Source organism: Ursus maritimus, unplaced genomic scaffold, assembly GCF_017311325.1.
Source record: "Ursus maritimus isolate PB19 unplaced genomic scaffold, ASM1731132v1 scaffold_24, whole genome shotgun sequence".
Classification (NCBI taxonomy): Eukaryota; Metazoa; Chordata; class Mammalia; order Carnivora; family Ursidae; genus Ursus; species Ursus maritimus.
The window spans coordinates 21,787,115-21,797,375 of record NW_024424897.1 but is presented as its reverse complement, the minus strand read 5'-3'; the positions used below and the strand labels follow the sequence as shown (position 1 = coordinate 21,797,375).

Sequence of the window (10,261 nt, the reverse complement as noted above, 5' to 3'; positions counted from 1 at the left end):
GGGGGGGGGGGGTGCTGGCAGCCAACCTCTGCCGCTCCCAGGTTCTCTCCCTCCCCACGTTCCTTGGGGACCTTTGTGATTTGAGCCAATTATTAAAAATGAACTCAAAAAAAAAAAAAAAAAGCAGCCCCTCCTGCCTGGTCTCTTGAGGGAAGAGGTGGGGACAGAGCCAGACATGTCACACACCCTCTCACACCCTTCCAGAGCCAGCGGGAGGGCAGAGCAAGTGGGGACCCCGTTCCAGGAACCCCCTGCTTTCCTGACTGGTCCAGCTGGACAGATGATTGGTCAGAGAAAAATGCCCCACCCCCCAGCCAGGCCTCCTGTGAGGGAAGGTCAGTGGAAGGTCTCCTGCCCAGGAATTGGGGGGAGGCAGCATCCGTGGCAGGCCTTGACTGTCCTTGGGGTCCCACAGCCGGCCTGGGGGTGGGGCCTGCGCTTCTGGGAGGCACCTCTGGGATTTCTGTCTCTCTGGCTCCACTCGCCTGCCCCCTCTGTCCCCGCACACTCACTAGGGGTGGCATAGCTTCGGATCTCGGGCAAGGGTCAGAGCATTGCAGGGGCCACTGCCATCCCTGCCCTCTCTCTCTGTCCCTGCCTGCAGCCTCCCGAGGGGGGGCAGCTTGCATCAAGGCAAGGCGGGGTGTGTGTGGGGGGTCCTATCTCGGTCCTGGCTAGGTGTGTGACCCTGGGCAGGTCTACCGCGCTGGGCCTTCATTTCCTACTTTGTCAAAATGAGACTTGTTCTGTCGTAGGGCTGTCCTAAGATTAAGACGAGAATCAGGGCTAGTGCCTCAGTGATCAGGAGGATACAGTTCCACCCCAGGGGGGCACCCACAGGCCTTACCAGCTGCCGGGTGCTCAGCCGTTCCTGCAAGGTCCTCGTCTCCGCTCCCGTGCAGCCTCTTCCGGCGCCCTCTGTGTGTCCACTCGGATGCCCCCATCCCTCCCCCCCCATGCCCAGCGCCCTGCATGCCAGCTTCCTGCAGCAAGAGTTGCCCCCCTTGGGTACTGGGCTTTCCCAGCAGCTGTCCTGCTCCCCTGCTCCCCTTGAATGAGATCTAGGCACCCCCCCGGGGGGGGGCACAGTGGAGCTGCTCAGATCGTTCTGGCAGAAAATGGGGCCCAGAGACCGGTGGAGGTTGCCCTGTGGCCACGGAGGCTATCTATGGCTGATTTGGGGGCACAGCCGGATCTGACTCTACCACTCATCAGAGCCCCTAGATTCGCATCGCATCGCACCTGCCTTGGGGTGTTGCTGGGGCTAGAGCCGGGGGCTGCCTCCCACACCTGCTCTTTCCACCCTGACTAGCCTGACTTGGGAAACCACTTCTGTGACCACTGGCCACCGGAAAAGAAAACGTCTGGCAAAGGCTCATGTCCAGGGTCCCAGGTGTGGAGCTAACCAAGGCATTTCCTGCCGGTGCGGTGGTGGCCATCGAGGACCAGGTCTTGGTGCAGATACTGGGGGCTCTGCCCTTGATCCCAGGCAGAGGAGAGCCGTGAGGGGCAGGACCTGATGGCCTGGTACAGAGCCCAGAGTGGGCCTCGATTCCTGCCACTGCGTGCTCTGTTTACAGACAGGCCGCTGTCCTCCCTAGGCGAGAGGGAAGGGGTGGGGCAGAGCGCAAATGCCAAGGTGGCACGAGGCTGGGCATGTGCCTGGTCTCAGACAGCGTCTAAGGAGCATCACGCACCTGGAGGTGTCACTCTGAGGACCTTTGGCTCCACTGGAGCATCTTAATCTCTTGAGAAGCTGACTGCTGACCCCAGGCGGCGGCTAGAGTCCAGGGACCCCCCACCCCCGCCCTGGGCCCAGAGTCCCCCATCCGTGAGCCTTGGCTCTGCTTATAGCATCTGACGCCAGAGGGGCTGAAAATAGCCCCTGGAGGAGGTGGAGGAGGGGGCTATTTAAAGGGCCTGGGAGGAGCAGAGCTGAGAGCCAGTGAGCACCGACCATGGCCACTGCAGAGCTGAGCTGCCAGGTGTCTGAGGAGGACCGCGAGCGGCGAGAAGCCTTCTGGGCTGAATGGAAGGATCTGACGCTGTCCACACGGCCTGAGGAGGGGTGAGTGCCATGCAGCTGGGAGTCCCTCTCCTCTAGAACACCCCTCCTGAGCCTCAAGAGGCCAGAGCCCAAAGCCCTGCAGAAGTTTCTGGGGTAGGGACAAGGAGAAGGCCCAGGGGGGAGAGTGGAGTCACCCCTTCTGCACCCCAGGTCCTGGCAAGCCCCAGGAGCCCCCTGCCCAGCTCGTGACTGGAGGGTAGCAGATTTCAGGAGCTCAGTGTCCCCTTGCCCTCTCCTCCCCAGTTGCTCTCTGCACGAGGAGGACACCCAGCGGCACGAGACCTACCACCAGCAGGGCCAGTGCCAGGCCCTTGTGCAGCACTCCCCCTGGTTGGTGATGCGTATGGGTATCCTCGGCCGTGGGCTGCAGGAGTACCTGCTGCCTTACCAGCGGGTGCTGCCACTGCCCATCTTCACCCCCGCCAAGATGGGTGCCACCAAGGAGGAGCGCGAGGACACCCCCATCCAGCTGCAGGAGCTGCTGGCGCTGGAGACAGCCCTGGGTGGCCAGTGTATGGACCGCCAAGACGTGGCCGAGATCACCAAGCAGCTGCCTCCTGTGGTGCCTGTCAGCAAGCCCGGGGCCCTGCATCGCTCCCTGTCCCGCTCCATGTCCCAGGAAGCACAGAGAGGCTGAGAGGGACGGTGACTTGGGCTCCACCGCGCCTGCCGTGGGTTGGGCCCTTCCTGGCTAGGACCATGGAGGGGAGCTGCTGGCCATGGATGCTTTGTAGTTTGCCCAGAGTTGGGGGCTAGGGGAGGAGGGAGCCAGAGGCCAGGATGCCTGGGTCCCCTGAGTTCCCAAAGGGAGGGGAGCAAAGACAGTGGGCACTAAGGGTAGAGAGCTGGGGGCCAGCACAGCCAAGCACCCCCGGCCCGAGGAGAAGGGACAAAAGATGCTGGTGAGGACAGAGGTCCCTGAGGGGAGTGACCCTGGTCCAGGCTCCAGCTGCAGAGAAGGGTGAGGAAAAGTGTAAGGGGATCTGGAATGCTCTAGGAAGGAGGCTTGGAGGAGACCGGAGTGAGGGGGACGTGAAGAGGGCAGAGGCAGAGTGGAGCCCCCAGCATCCTCTGTTAGCGCTGCAATAAACGCTCAATTGTGTTCCAGATTTTTCTTGTTCCAGTCTCTTTTCTTGGGGCGGGGGGCTGGCCCATTGGTGTCCGCCTCCCCCCCGCCCCCCACCATGCTTACTTCTGGGAATAGGCCTTGCCTATGAGCTAAATATGGCAGAGCTAGTGGGTACACTCCATGCTTGGGCGGGGGTGCGGGGGAGACAGGGACAGAGCTGTAAACAGGGTGTCTGTCCAGTCCCGCTTCCGTGCCCTGGCTCTGCTGTCAGTTCCTGGCCTCTGTGTCCAGTCCCCTGGCACTAGGCAGGGCCCAGCAGGCCAGCTGGCACCCAGAGTTTGTTGAAATGATCTCATGGAGTATAGGGAGGGGGCTGGCACCAGGACAGTCCTTGGCTGTACCTAAGGGTGTGAATGGGGTCACTGACCCCAAGGCTGACCTACGAATCCAGAAAGAATCAATCCTTGGCTGGGGGCAGGCAGAACTCTACCCTCCCTGCCCAGGGAGCCCAGGGTGGGCTGTGGGGAGTGGAGGGTCAGGTTCCTATCTGTGACCCTGCAGCTGTTGTGACTTCTGCCCCAATCTGGTTGCCTGGCCCAACAAGGAGACACGTTCCCCTTGGGACAAGGTGGGGGCCAGGGAGGGCACACAGGTGAGGGCACAGAGGAGGCTAGGGGCCCATCTGGACAGGGGCTGATAGCCTACCCAGGGCAGAGGGACAATGGACTGGCCCAGGGGGTCCAACTCCAGGAAGACCACGGAGAGGGCCCCATGGAATCTACTTCCCATCTGGGGGGATAGAGGGGGAGACCCTGGCATCTTGACCTGGACTGCCAAGCAGGACCTGCACTGGCCGCCTGCTCCACAAGAGATGGGAATGTAGTGTGGGCTGGGGGGAGGAGAGGGGTCAGAGACCCCAGACTGCGCAACCCCAAATCCTCTGGCACCGAAGGCTCTGAGGCCCAGGGCAGCCTGGAGAACGCCCGCACCCTCCCGCCCTCACCACGGTCCTGCGCCCCCAACACGGCCATGGCCAGAACGTCCAGAGCCTTCTGCTCTCGGAAGTCCCCAGATAAGCGGCTCGGAGCCCGCAGGGCCCGCGGGGAGGCCCTGCTGTTCGGCTGGCTAAGTGCATTAGGCCCGCTCGCATCCCCTATCGCTGCTGCCATCGGACGGGCGGAGCCGGAGCTCCGCTCTGGGGCCCCCGGGCGACCGTGGCGGAGGCCAGAACGGACTGTCCTTTCCGGGGTGGAGGTGGAGGGCACTGGGGGACGGGGTTGGTAGGAATGGACGGAAGAGGGCTGGAGGAGGGACGGGGGGGGCAGGTGGGGTGACCTAATCAAGGAAAGGGGTGGATGTTGGACGGGGTGCCTCTGAGAAAGGAGAGCCCGGCGGGGGCTGGGCCCAGGGTCGGGGACGAGGGCGCTGGGCGGTGGGCACTGGGAGAGGGAGAGCTGATTCGAACCCTGGCCACAGAGAAGGGATGGGGTGCCGGGCGACGCTGGTGAATGGCTGGGGAGCCCGAGGAGAGCGACGGGAGGAGCTGGGGACCGGCAGGGCAGGGATCTGAGGGTCATGGGGGCACGGAGCTGGCTTGGCCCAGGCCCGGTGAGACAAAGGCTGGAGGGCTGCGGGAGCCGCCGCGGAGCGGGGGGTGCACGCGTGCCGGGGCCGCCCCGCAGGCGCCCCGCGTGTCTGCTGCTCCGACACTAAGGGAGATGGATGGGGTGGGGGAGATGCGGCGCGGAGCCCCGGGCGGCTCCTGGCGCAGCCGCCGCCCCCGCAGCGGAGGGTCGGGCGGGGAGTCCGGCGGCAGATAAAAGGGGCCGCGAGGCGAGACGACAGCGCGGGCGACGGCGGCGGCATGAGCGCGGCAGACCCGAGTCCCGCTGCGGGCGCGGCCCCCAACTCGGACCCGGGCCGGGCGGCGGTCGCCTCTGCCTACCAGCGCTTCGAGCCCCGAGCCTACCTCCGCAACAACTACGCGCCCCCTCGGGGGGACCTGAGCAGCCCAGACGGCGTCGGGCCTTGGAAGCTGCGCTGCTTGGCGCAGACCTTCGCCACCGGTGAGCGCGGGGAAACTGAGGCTCGGAGGACAGAAGTCATCAGGGAGCTACACGGGCATACGCGTGTGAGCCCGGTGGGGAGCCAGAAGCAGAGATAGGTCGTTAAGAGGAAAACTGAAGAGGAAGAGAAGCGATATCCCTTAGGTGCGGGGCAGAGGAGAGGGACCTGTGGAGAGGGCCTTGGGAGGTGAAGTGGGGGATGCAGGAAAGGACCCCGATGACACGGAGACAGAGAGGGAGGCCGAGATCGCGGCAGGGCCCCTCAGGATTTGCCTGCCTAAGCCTCCCGGTAGGGCCGGTCCTGCGGATGTGGAACCTGACTCTCCCGGGGGTTAAGTCCCTTCCCAAGGTCGGTCAGTCCCACTGGAGCCCGACCTCAGACTCGGGTTAGCTCGTGCTTTTCCAGGTAGAGGCACGCTTCCAGAGGGAGAAGGGAGAGGGGCTTCGAGAAGCAGGGGAGGGAGGGAGGGACTGAGGCCGGGGTGCCTGCACAGGGCTGGCCCAGGACATTCCTCCTCTGCCCCCCAGGGGAGGTGTCGGGACACAGCCTCATCGACATCGGCTCAGGCCCCACCATATACCAGCTGCTCAGCGCCTGCTCCCACTTTGAGGACATCACCATGACGGATTTTCTGGAAGTGAACCGCCAGGAGCTGGGGCTCTGGCTGCGGGAGGAGCCCGGGGCCTTCGACTGGAGCGGGTACAGTCAGCACGTCTGCCTCATCGAGGGCAAGGGGTAAGGGGGCTTCCCACGGAGTGGCAGGTGGGGGGCAACAGAGGACTGAGCGTGGGGTGGCCCTGAGCCCTGGTCCTGCCCTTGCCTTCTGCCCCTGCACAGTGAGTCCTGGCAGGAGAAGGAGCGCCAGCTGCGAGCCCGGGTGAAGCGGGTCTTGCATGTCGATGTGCACCAGCCCCAGCCCCTGGGCGCCGGGAGCCTGGTGCCCCTGCCTGCCGATGCCCTGGTCTCTGCCTTCTGCCTGGAAGCTGTGAGCCCGGACCTTCCCAGCTTCCAGAGGGCCCTGGACCACATCACGGCCCTGCTGAGGCCTGGGGGGCACCTGCTCCTCATCGGGGCCCTGGAGGAGTCATGGTACCTGGCTGGGGAGGCCAGGCTGGTGGTGGTGCCCGTGTGTAAGGAGGAGGTGATGGAGGCCTTGGTTCGCAGCGGCTATGAGGTGCGGGATCTGCGCACCTACGTCATGCCTGCCTGCCTTCAGACAGGTGTAGACGACGTCAAGGGCGTCTTCTTCGCCTGGGCCCAGAAGAAGGTGGGGGTGTGACGGCCCAGTGCACCCAGTGCTGGCGGCTCCCATACACCCAGATTCCAAGTTATGTGAGGAGGCACCTAATAAAGAAATAAGTCCCTCCCGCTGAGCGTCAGCTTTGTCTGTGGCTCTCCTGGGAAACAAGGGCCCAGAGCTCTCTCTGGGGGTGTGGGGGTGGGCAAGCCACCAACCCTAGCCTTTTCTTCCAGAAGCTTCCATGACGGTAGGTTTCTTTACCACTCATTCTTCCCAAACTAAGGAAAGTGAAGGCCAGAGGGAGCTCGTTCAGCATCCGCTGTGTGCCAGGCACCTATCAGGCCCACTCAGTCCTCACCCTTAGCATGTCCCGTTTGCAGGTGAAGCTAAGAAAGGTTAAGTAGCAAACAGGAGTAGAGCCTAGCTTAGACCGGAAAGGGAGGAGAGGGGTATAAGCAGGAGACTGAAGTGGAGAGTTCAGGGAGAAGGAGTCACAATCCAGGCACCACCAGGTCCCTCACCCAGTGCCCCCCCTACATCTGCTCCCTGCCACCCCCACCCCCACGTGCTTAGGCAGAGACCCCACCTGCCTACTGCCTCCAGCTCGCTGTCTTCTCCTTCCCTCCGGCCCACACGACTCACACAGATGAGCTGAACAAAGGTAGGTGAGGCTGAGAATTGGTTTATTAAGAATGTCCCTTGCTACCCTCCCACCTTAAAATAGTTGTCAATATCAAAAGAAACACAGGCCACGCAAGTCCGAGGTTGGAGTCCCAGCATAGCACCCCTGCACCCCAGGGAGGGCCAAGGGGGCAGGGAGAGAACAAGAATCCAGACTCCCTGCTCCAATCACAGAGACTGCCTTTGGATGGAAAGTTTCTGGAGCTCCACATTCTATCCTTGTGGGGTCACCTCTACTGGGGTGCTGATAGAGCACGGCCCCGGCCTGCCTCTGGGGAAGCCAGGAACCAGACGCAGCCACAGGCCTTCTCCCCTACTCCCTCAGATTGCCCCCCTCCCTCCCCAAGGTCCAGGCTGTGACAAAGGGGCTTAGCAGGTGGGGCACTGGGGGAGGGGGGAGGCCAACCAAGCCAAGGCGAGGAGACAGACAGGAAGGCTGGAGAGGCCCACAGGATCCCTGTGGCCCTTCCTCCCTCTGCCTCCTGAGAGGCTGGTTCTGGAGGGTGACTTGAGCTGTGTGTGGGTCCTCTGAGATTTGGAGGACTGTAAAGTGGGGGCAACGGAGACAGGAACACACACATGCCGTCCGGACACCTGTACCCCGCCGAGCCAGAGCTTGAGGGTGTCCTGGCTCTCTGCCTGGCCTGGGGCTCTGTGCAGAGCTGGTGCTCAATGGATAGCTGTTGGTGGTAACTTGATCCCCCATTTTTCTCCAACCTCCCCCCACTGCGTGGTACACTCATGGCACTCCCACTCCCCTCACACCCCGTCAATGCACACTGCCCTAACCCACACTCACCCGCTCGTCCTGCAACACACTTTCAAACCACTCACGCCCCACCCCACTCTCTACACATGCTCACACACACGGTCCCACCCAGCATCCCACACCCTCCGGCCCTCGCCCACCACCCTGCCACTTCTGCACTCAGTCTACGCACACTCCCTTCCACACGCATGTGCACGCTCCTCATCAGAACAGCGGCAGAGGAGCCAGGAGGACTCCTATCCTGGGCTCTCTGGGGTTCTGGCCCCGCTGAAGGGGGAATGCAGTGAGGTCTCCTGGGGGTCTGGCTGAGGCAAGAGTCCGGATGAGACCACTCTTCAGTCCCAGCAGCTTGGTCCCTCAAGGTCCCACAGGGAGGAGACCTGCTGTGGACCCCGGGCAGCCAAAACCCAAGAGTCTACTGCCACCTAGTGGTGCCCTGAAGGAGGGCAGGGGATAACAGAAGGGGACCCCACTGTGTCCCCAAAGGCCTGTGGGACCTGGTCTCCCAGCTAGACAGACAGCTGTGGGGACCCCCCAGGTGTTGCGGGGATGTAGGGAAGAGGCCGATGGGGAGGCAGGGGCAGCCCTCCTCTTGGTGGAGCTAAGAGCACAGTTCCACTGCAGTTCTCCAGGAACCAGAGGCGCTGCCCATTCTCCAACCCCAGATGCTGACAGGCCAAGCCTGAACAGACTCCGAGACCTGGGAGGGCCATGTGGGGGCAAGCAAGGGGGTGGGCAGTTACGTGATTCTTGGCCCATACCCTTTATGTCCACGTTCAAGATGCTAAAAGGAAAAAATCATCTCAAGGATTCTGGGGAGAAGGGCAGCCAGCAGGGAGAGGGCAGGATCCCCGGTGAGGCAGACCCACTCCCAGGGCCTTCAGTCCAGCTTGAACTTGGCCTCTGATTCCTTCAGCAGATACAGGCTGTCATCTTCCAGAAAGCTGTGGGCAGAGGGAGGAGCCCACTGAGGTCTGGCTTTGAAGGCACCCCGTGGGGGAGAGCACAGGCAAGCCAGCAGGGGGTGACACCACGCAGAGGCCTCGGTCTCCTCCAAGGAGCAGGTGAGGGTGGGCACAAAGAAGGAGCCCGCTGGGCGGGGAGTAGCACCCACCTGAAGAAGAGCGCGTGCACGGGGATGGTGCTGATGTGCCAGATGGCGTGCGCATCCAGGACCCAGAAGAAAGGCGGGAAGTCGAGCAGCTCAAGCAGGGACAGGCCCTGCAGCAGCAGGACCACCACCAAGCACTTGCGCACGTGAGGCAGCCGCCGCCGGTTCCACAGGCACCAGGCCAGCCACCACACCACGTTCACCAGGCCTGCGTGCGGGTGGGGGTGGGGTGAGGCTCACTCCCTGCCCCCTTCTCCCCGCCCCCACCACAAAGCCTCCCCTAGTCTCATGCTCTTTGACCCCCCGGGCCATCTTCGGACTCTCCTCCCAGCCTCCCCTCTCTCACCCCAAATTCTTTCCCCTTCCCCTACCCTAAGGGCCCCTCTAGAACCTTCTCCAGGAACACCACCAAATCCCTACCTCCACCCCAGGCTAGCAGTTCTACACATGGTCCAGGCCCCCCCTTCCCCGCAACCCCCCGGGGCCTCAGTCCCTCCTCATGCCTCACCAACAGCCACATTGGCCGCCAGGTTGTAGCCATAGTCGAAGCGGACGAGGCTCAGGTAGGAGACATGCGCAGTCAGCAGCAGCAGCAGGAGGGCACGGAAGGCACTGGCCACAGCCGGGTGCTGCAGCCCCACGGTCCTGCCCCGCCATCCAGGGTGGCTCAGTTGCAGGGTGGCCCGTGCCCAGGGCAGCATTCCCTAAGCATCCCTTCACCCTGACAGCAGTATGTGGAAGCGGCTGCCCTCCTCCCCGACCGCATCAGGCCGGCGGCGCGGGCCTCCATCCCCGCAGGCACCTGGGACCAAGGGCTACTGCTCCTTGGAAAGACCCAGGGCCCCTCGCTCTACCCCGGAGTCCCCACCCAGAACAGCCCTGAGGGTGTGCGTGTGTGTGTGTGTGCGCGCGCGCGCGCGCACGCGCTGGGGTGCAAGGCCCCGGGACAACAACCCCAGGGGTGGGCGAGGCGACCCGTTTCTGCCCCTGGTGCCTGATTTTGCCCCTGCAGGGGCCAAGACGGGCTCACCTGACACAGCACAGATAGATGGAGTGCAGGATGACGGTGGAGGCACAGAAGTAATCCATCTTCTGAGGACAGGGAGAGCGGCGTGAGGGGCCAGCATGGAGGGAGGGGGGAAGTGGGCAGGGCCCCAGAAGGACCCACCTGGGGGGACGGGGCAAGGCGGGGCGGCAGAGGCACAACCCCACTCTGACAGGGGAGTCCTGGGCCTCTGGGCGGGGGGCTGGTGTCT

General features: G+C 63.5%; 3 protein-coding genes across 3 annotated transcripts in view; 2 read left to right on the top strand and 1 right to left on the bottom strand.

Moving 5' to 3' along the window:
- Window positions 1–152: 152 nt before the first annotated feature.
- LOC103661534 (titin-cap) lies at window positions 153–3,177 on the top strand. The gene is made up of 3 exons (XM_008689246.2): window positions 153–335; window positions 1,313–2,068; window positions 2,312–3,177. The coding sequence occupies exons 2-3, from the start codon at window positions 1,959–1,961 to the stop codon at window positions 2,703–2,705; spliced, it is 504 nt and encodes a 167-aa protein (XP_008687468.2). The 5' UTR covers window positions 153–335; window positions 1,313–1,958; the 3' UTR covers window positions 2,706–3,177.
- Window positions 3,178–5,001: 1,824 nt separating this feature from the next.
- Window positions 5,002–6,483, top strand: PNMT (phenylethanolamine N-methyltransferase). Its single transcript, XM_008689834.2, has 3 exons — window positions 5,002–5,203; window positions 5,732–5,939; window positions 6,042–6,483. The coding sequence occupies exons 1-3, from the start codon at window positions 5,002–5,004 to the stop codon at window positions 6,481–6,483; spliced, it is 852 nt and encodes a 283-aa protein (XP_008688056.2).
- Window positions 6,484–8,648: 2,165 nt separating this feature from the next.
- PGAP3 (post-GPI attachment to proteins phospholipase 3) overlaps window positions 8,649–10,261 on the bottom strand; it is a 14,064-nt gene continuing 12,451 nt past the window's right edge. Inside the window, exons 6-8 of the mRNA XM_040640689.1 lie at window positions 9,514–9,650; window positions 9,009–9,213; window positions 8,649–8,838 (exon numbers count right to left, since the gene is read on the bottom strand). Coding sequence (XP_040496623.1) covers window positions 8,775–8,838; window positions 9,009–9,213; window positions 9,514–9,650 — 406 coding nt within the window. The 3' untranslated portion in view covers window positions 8,649–8,774. The remainder of the gene's footprint in view (window positions 8,839–9,008; window positions 9,214–9,513; window positions 9,651–10,261) is intronic.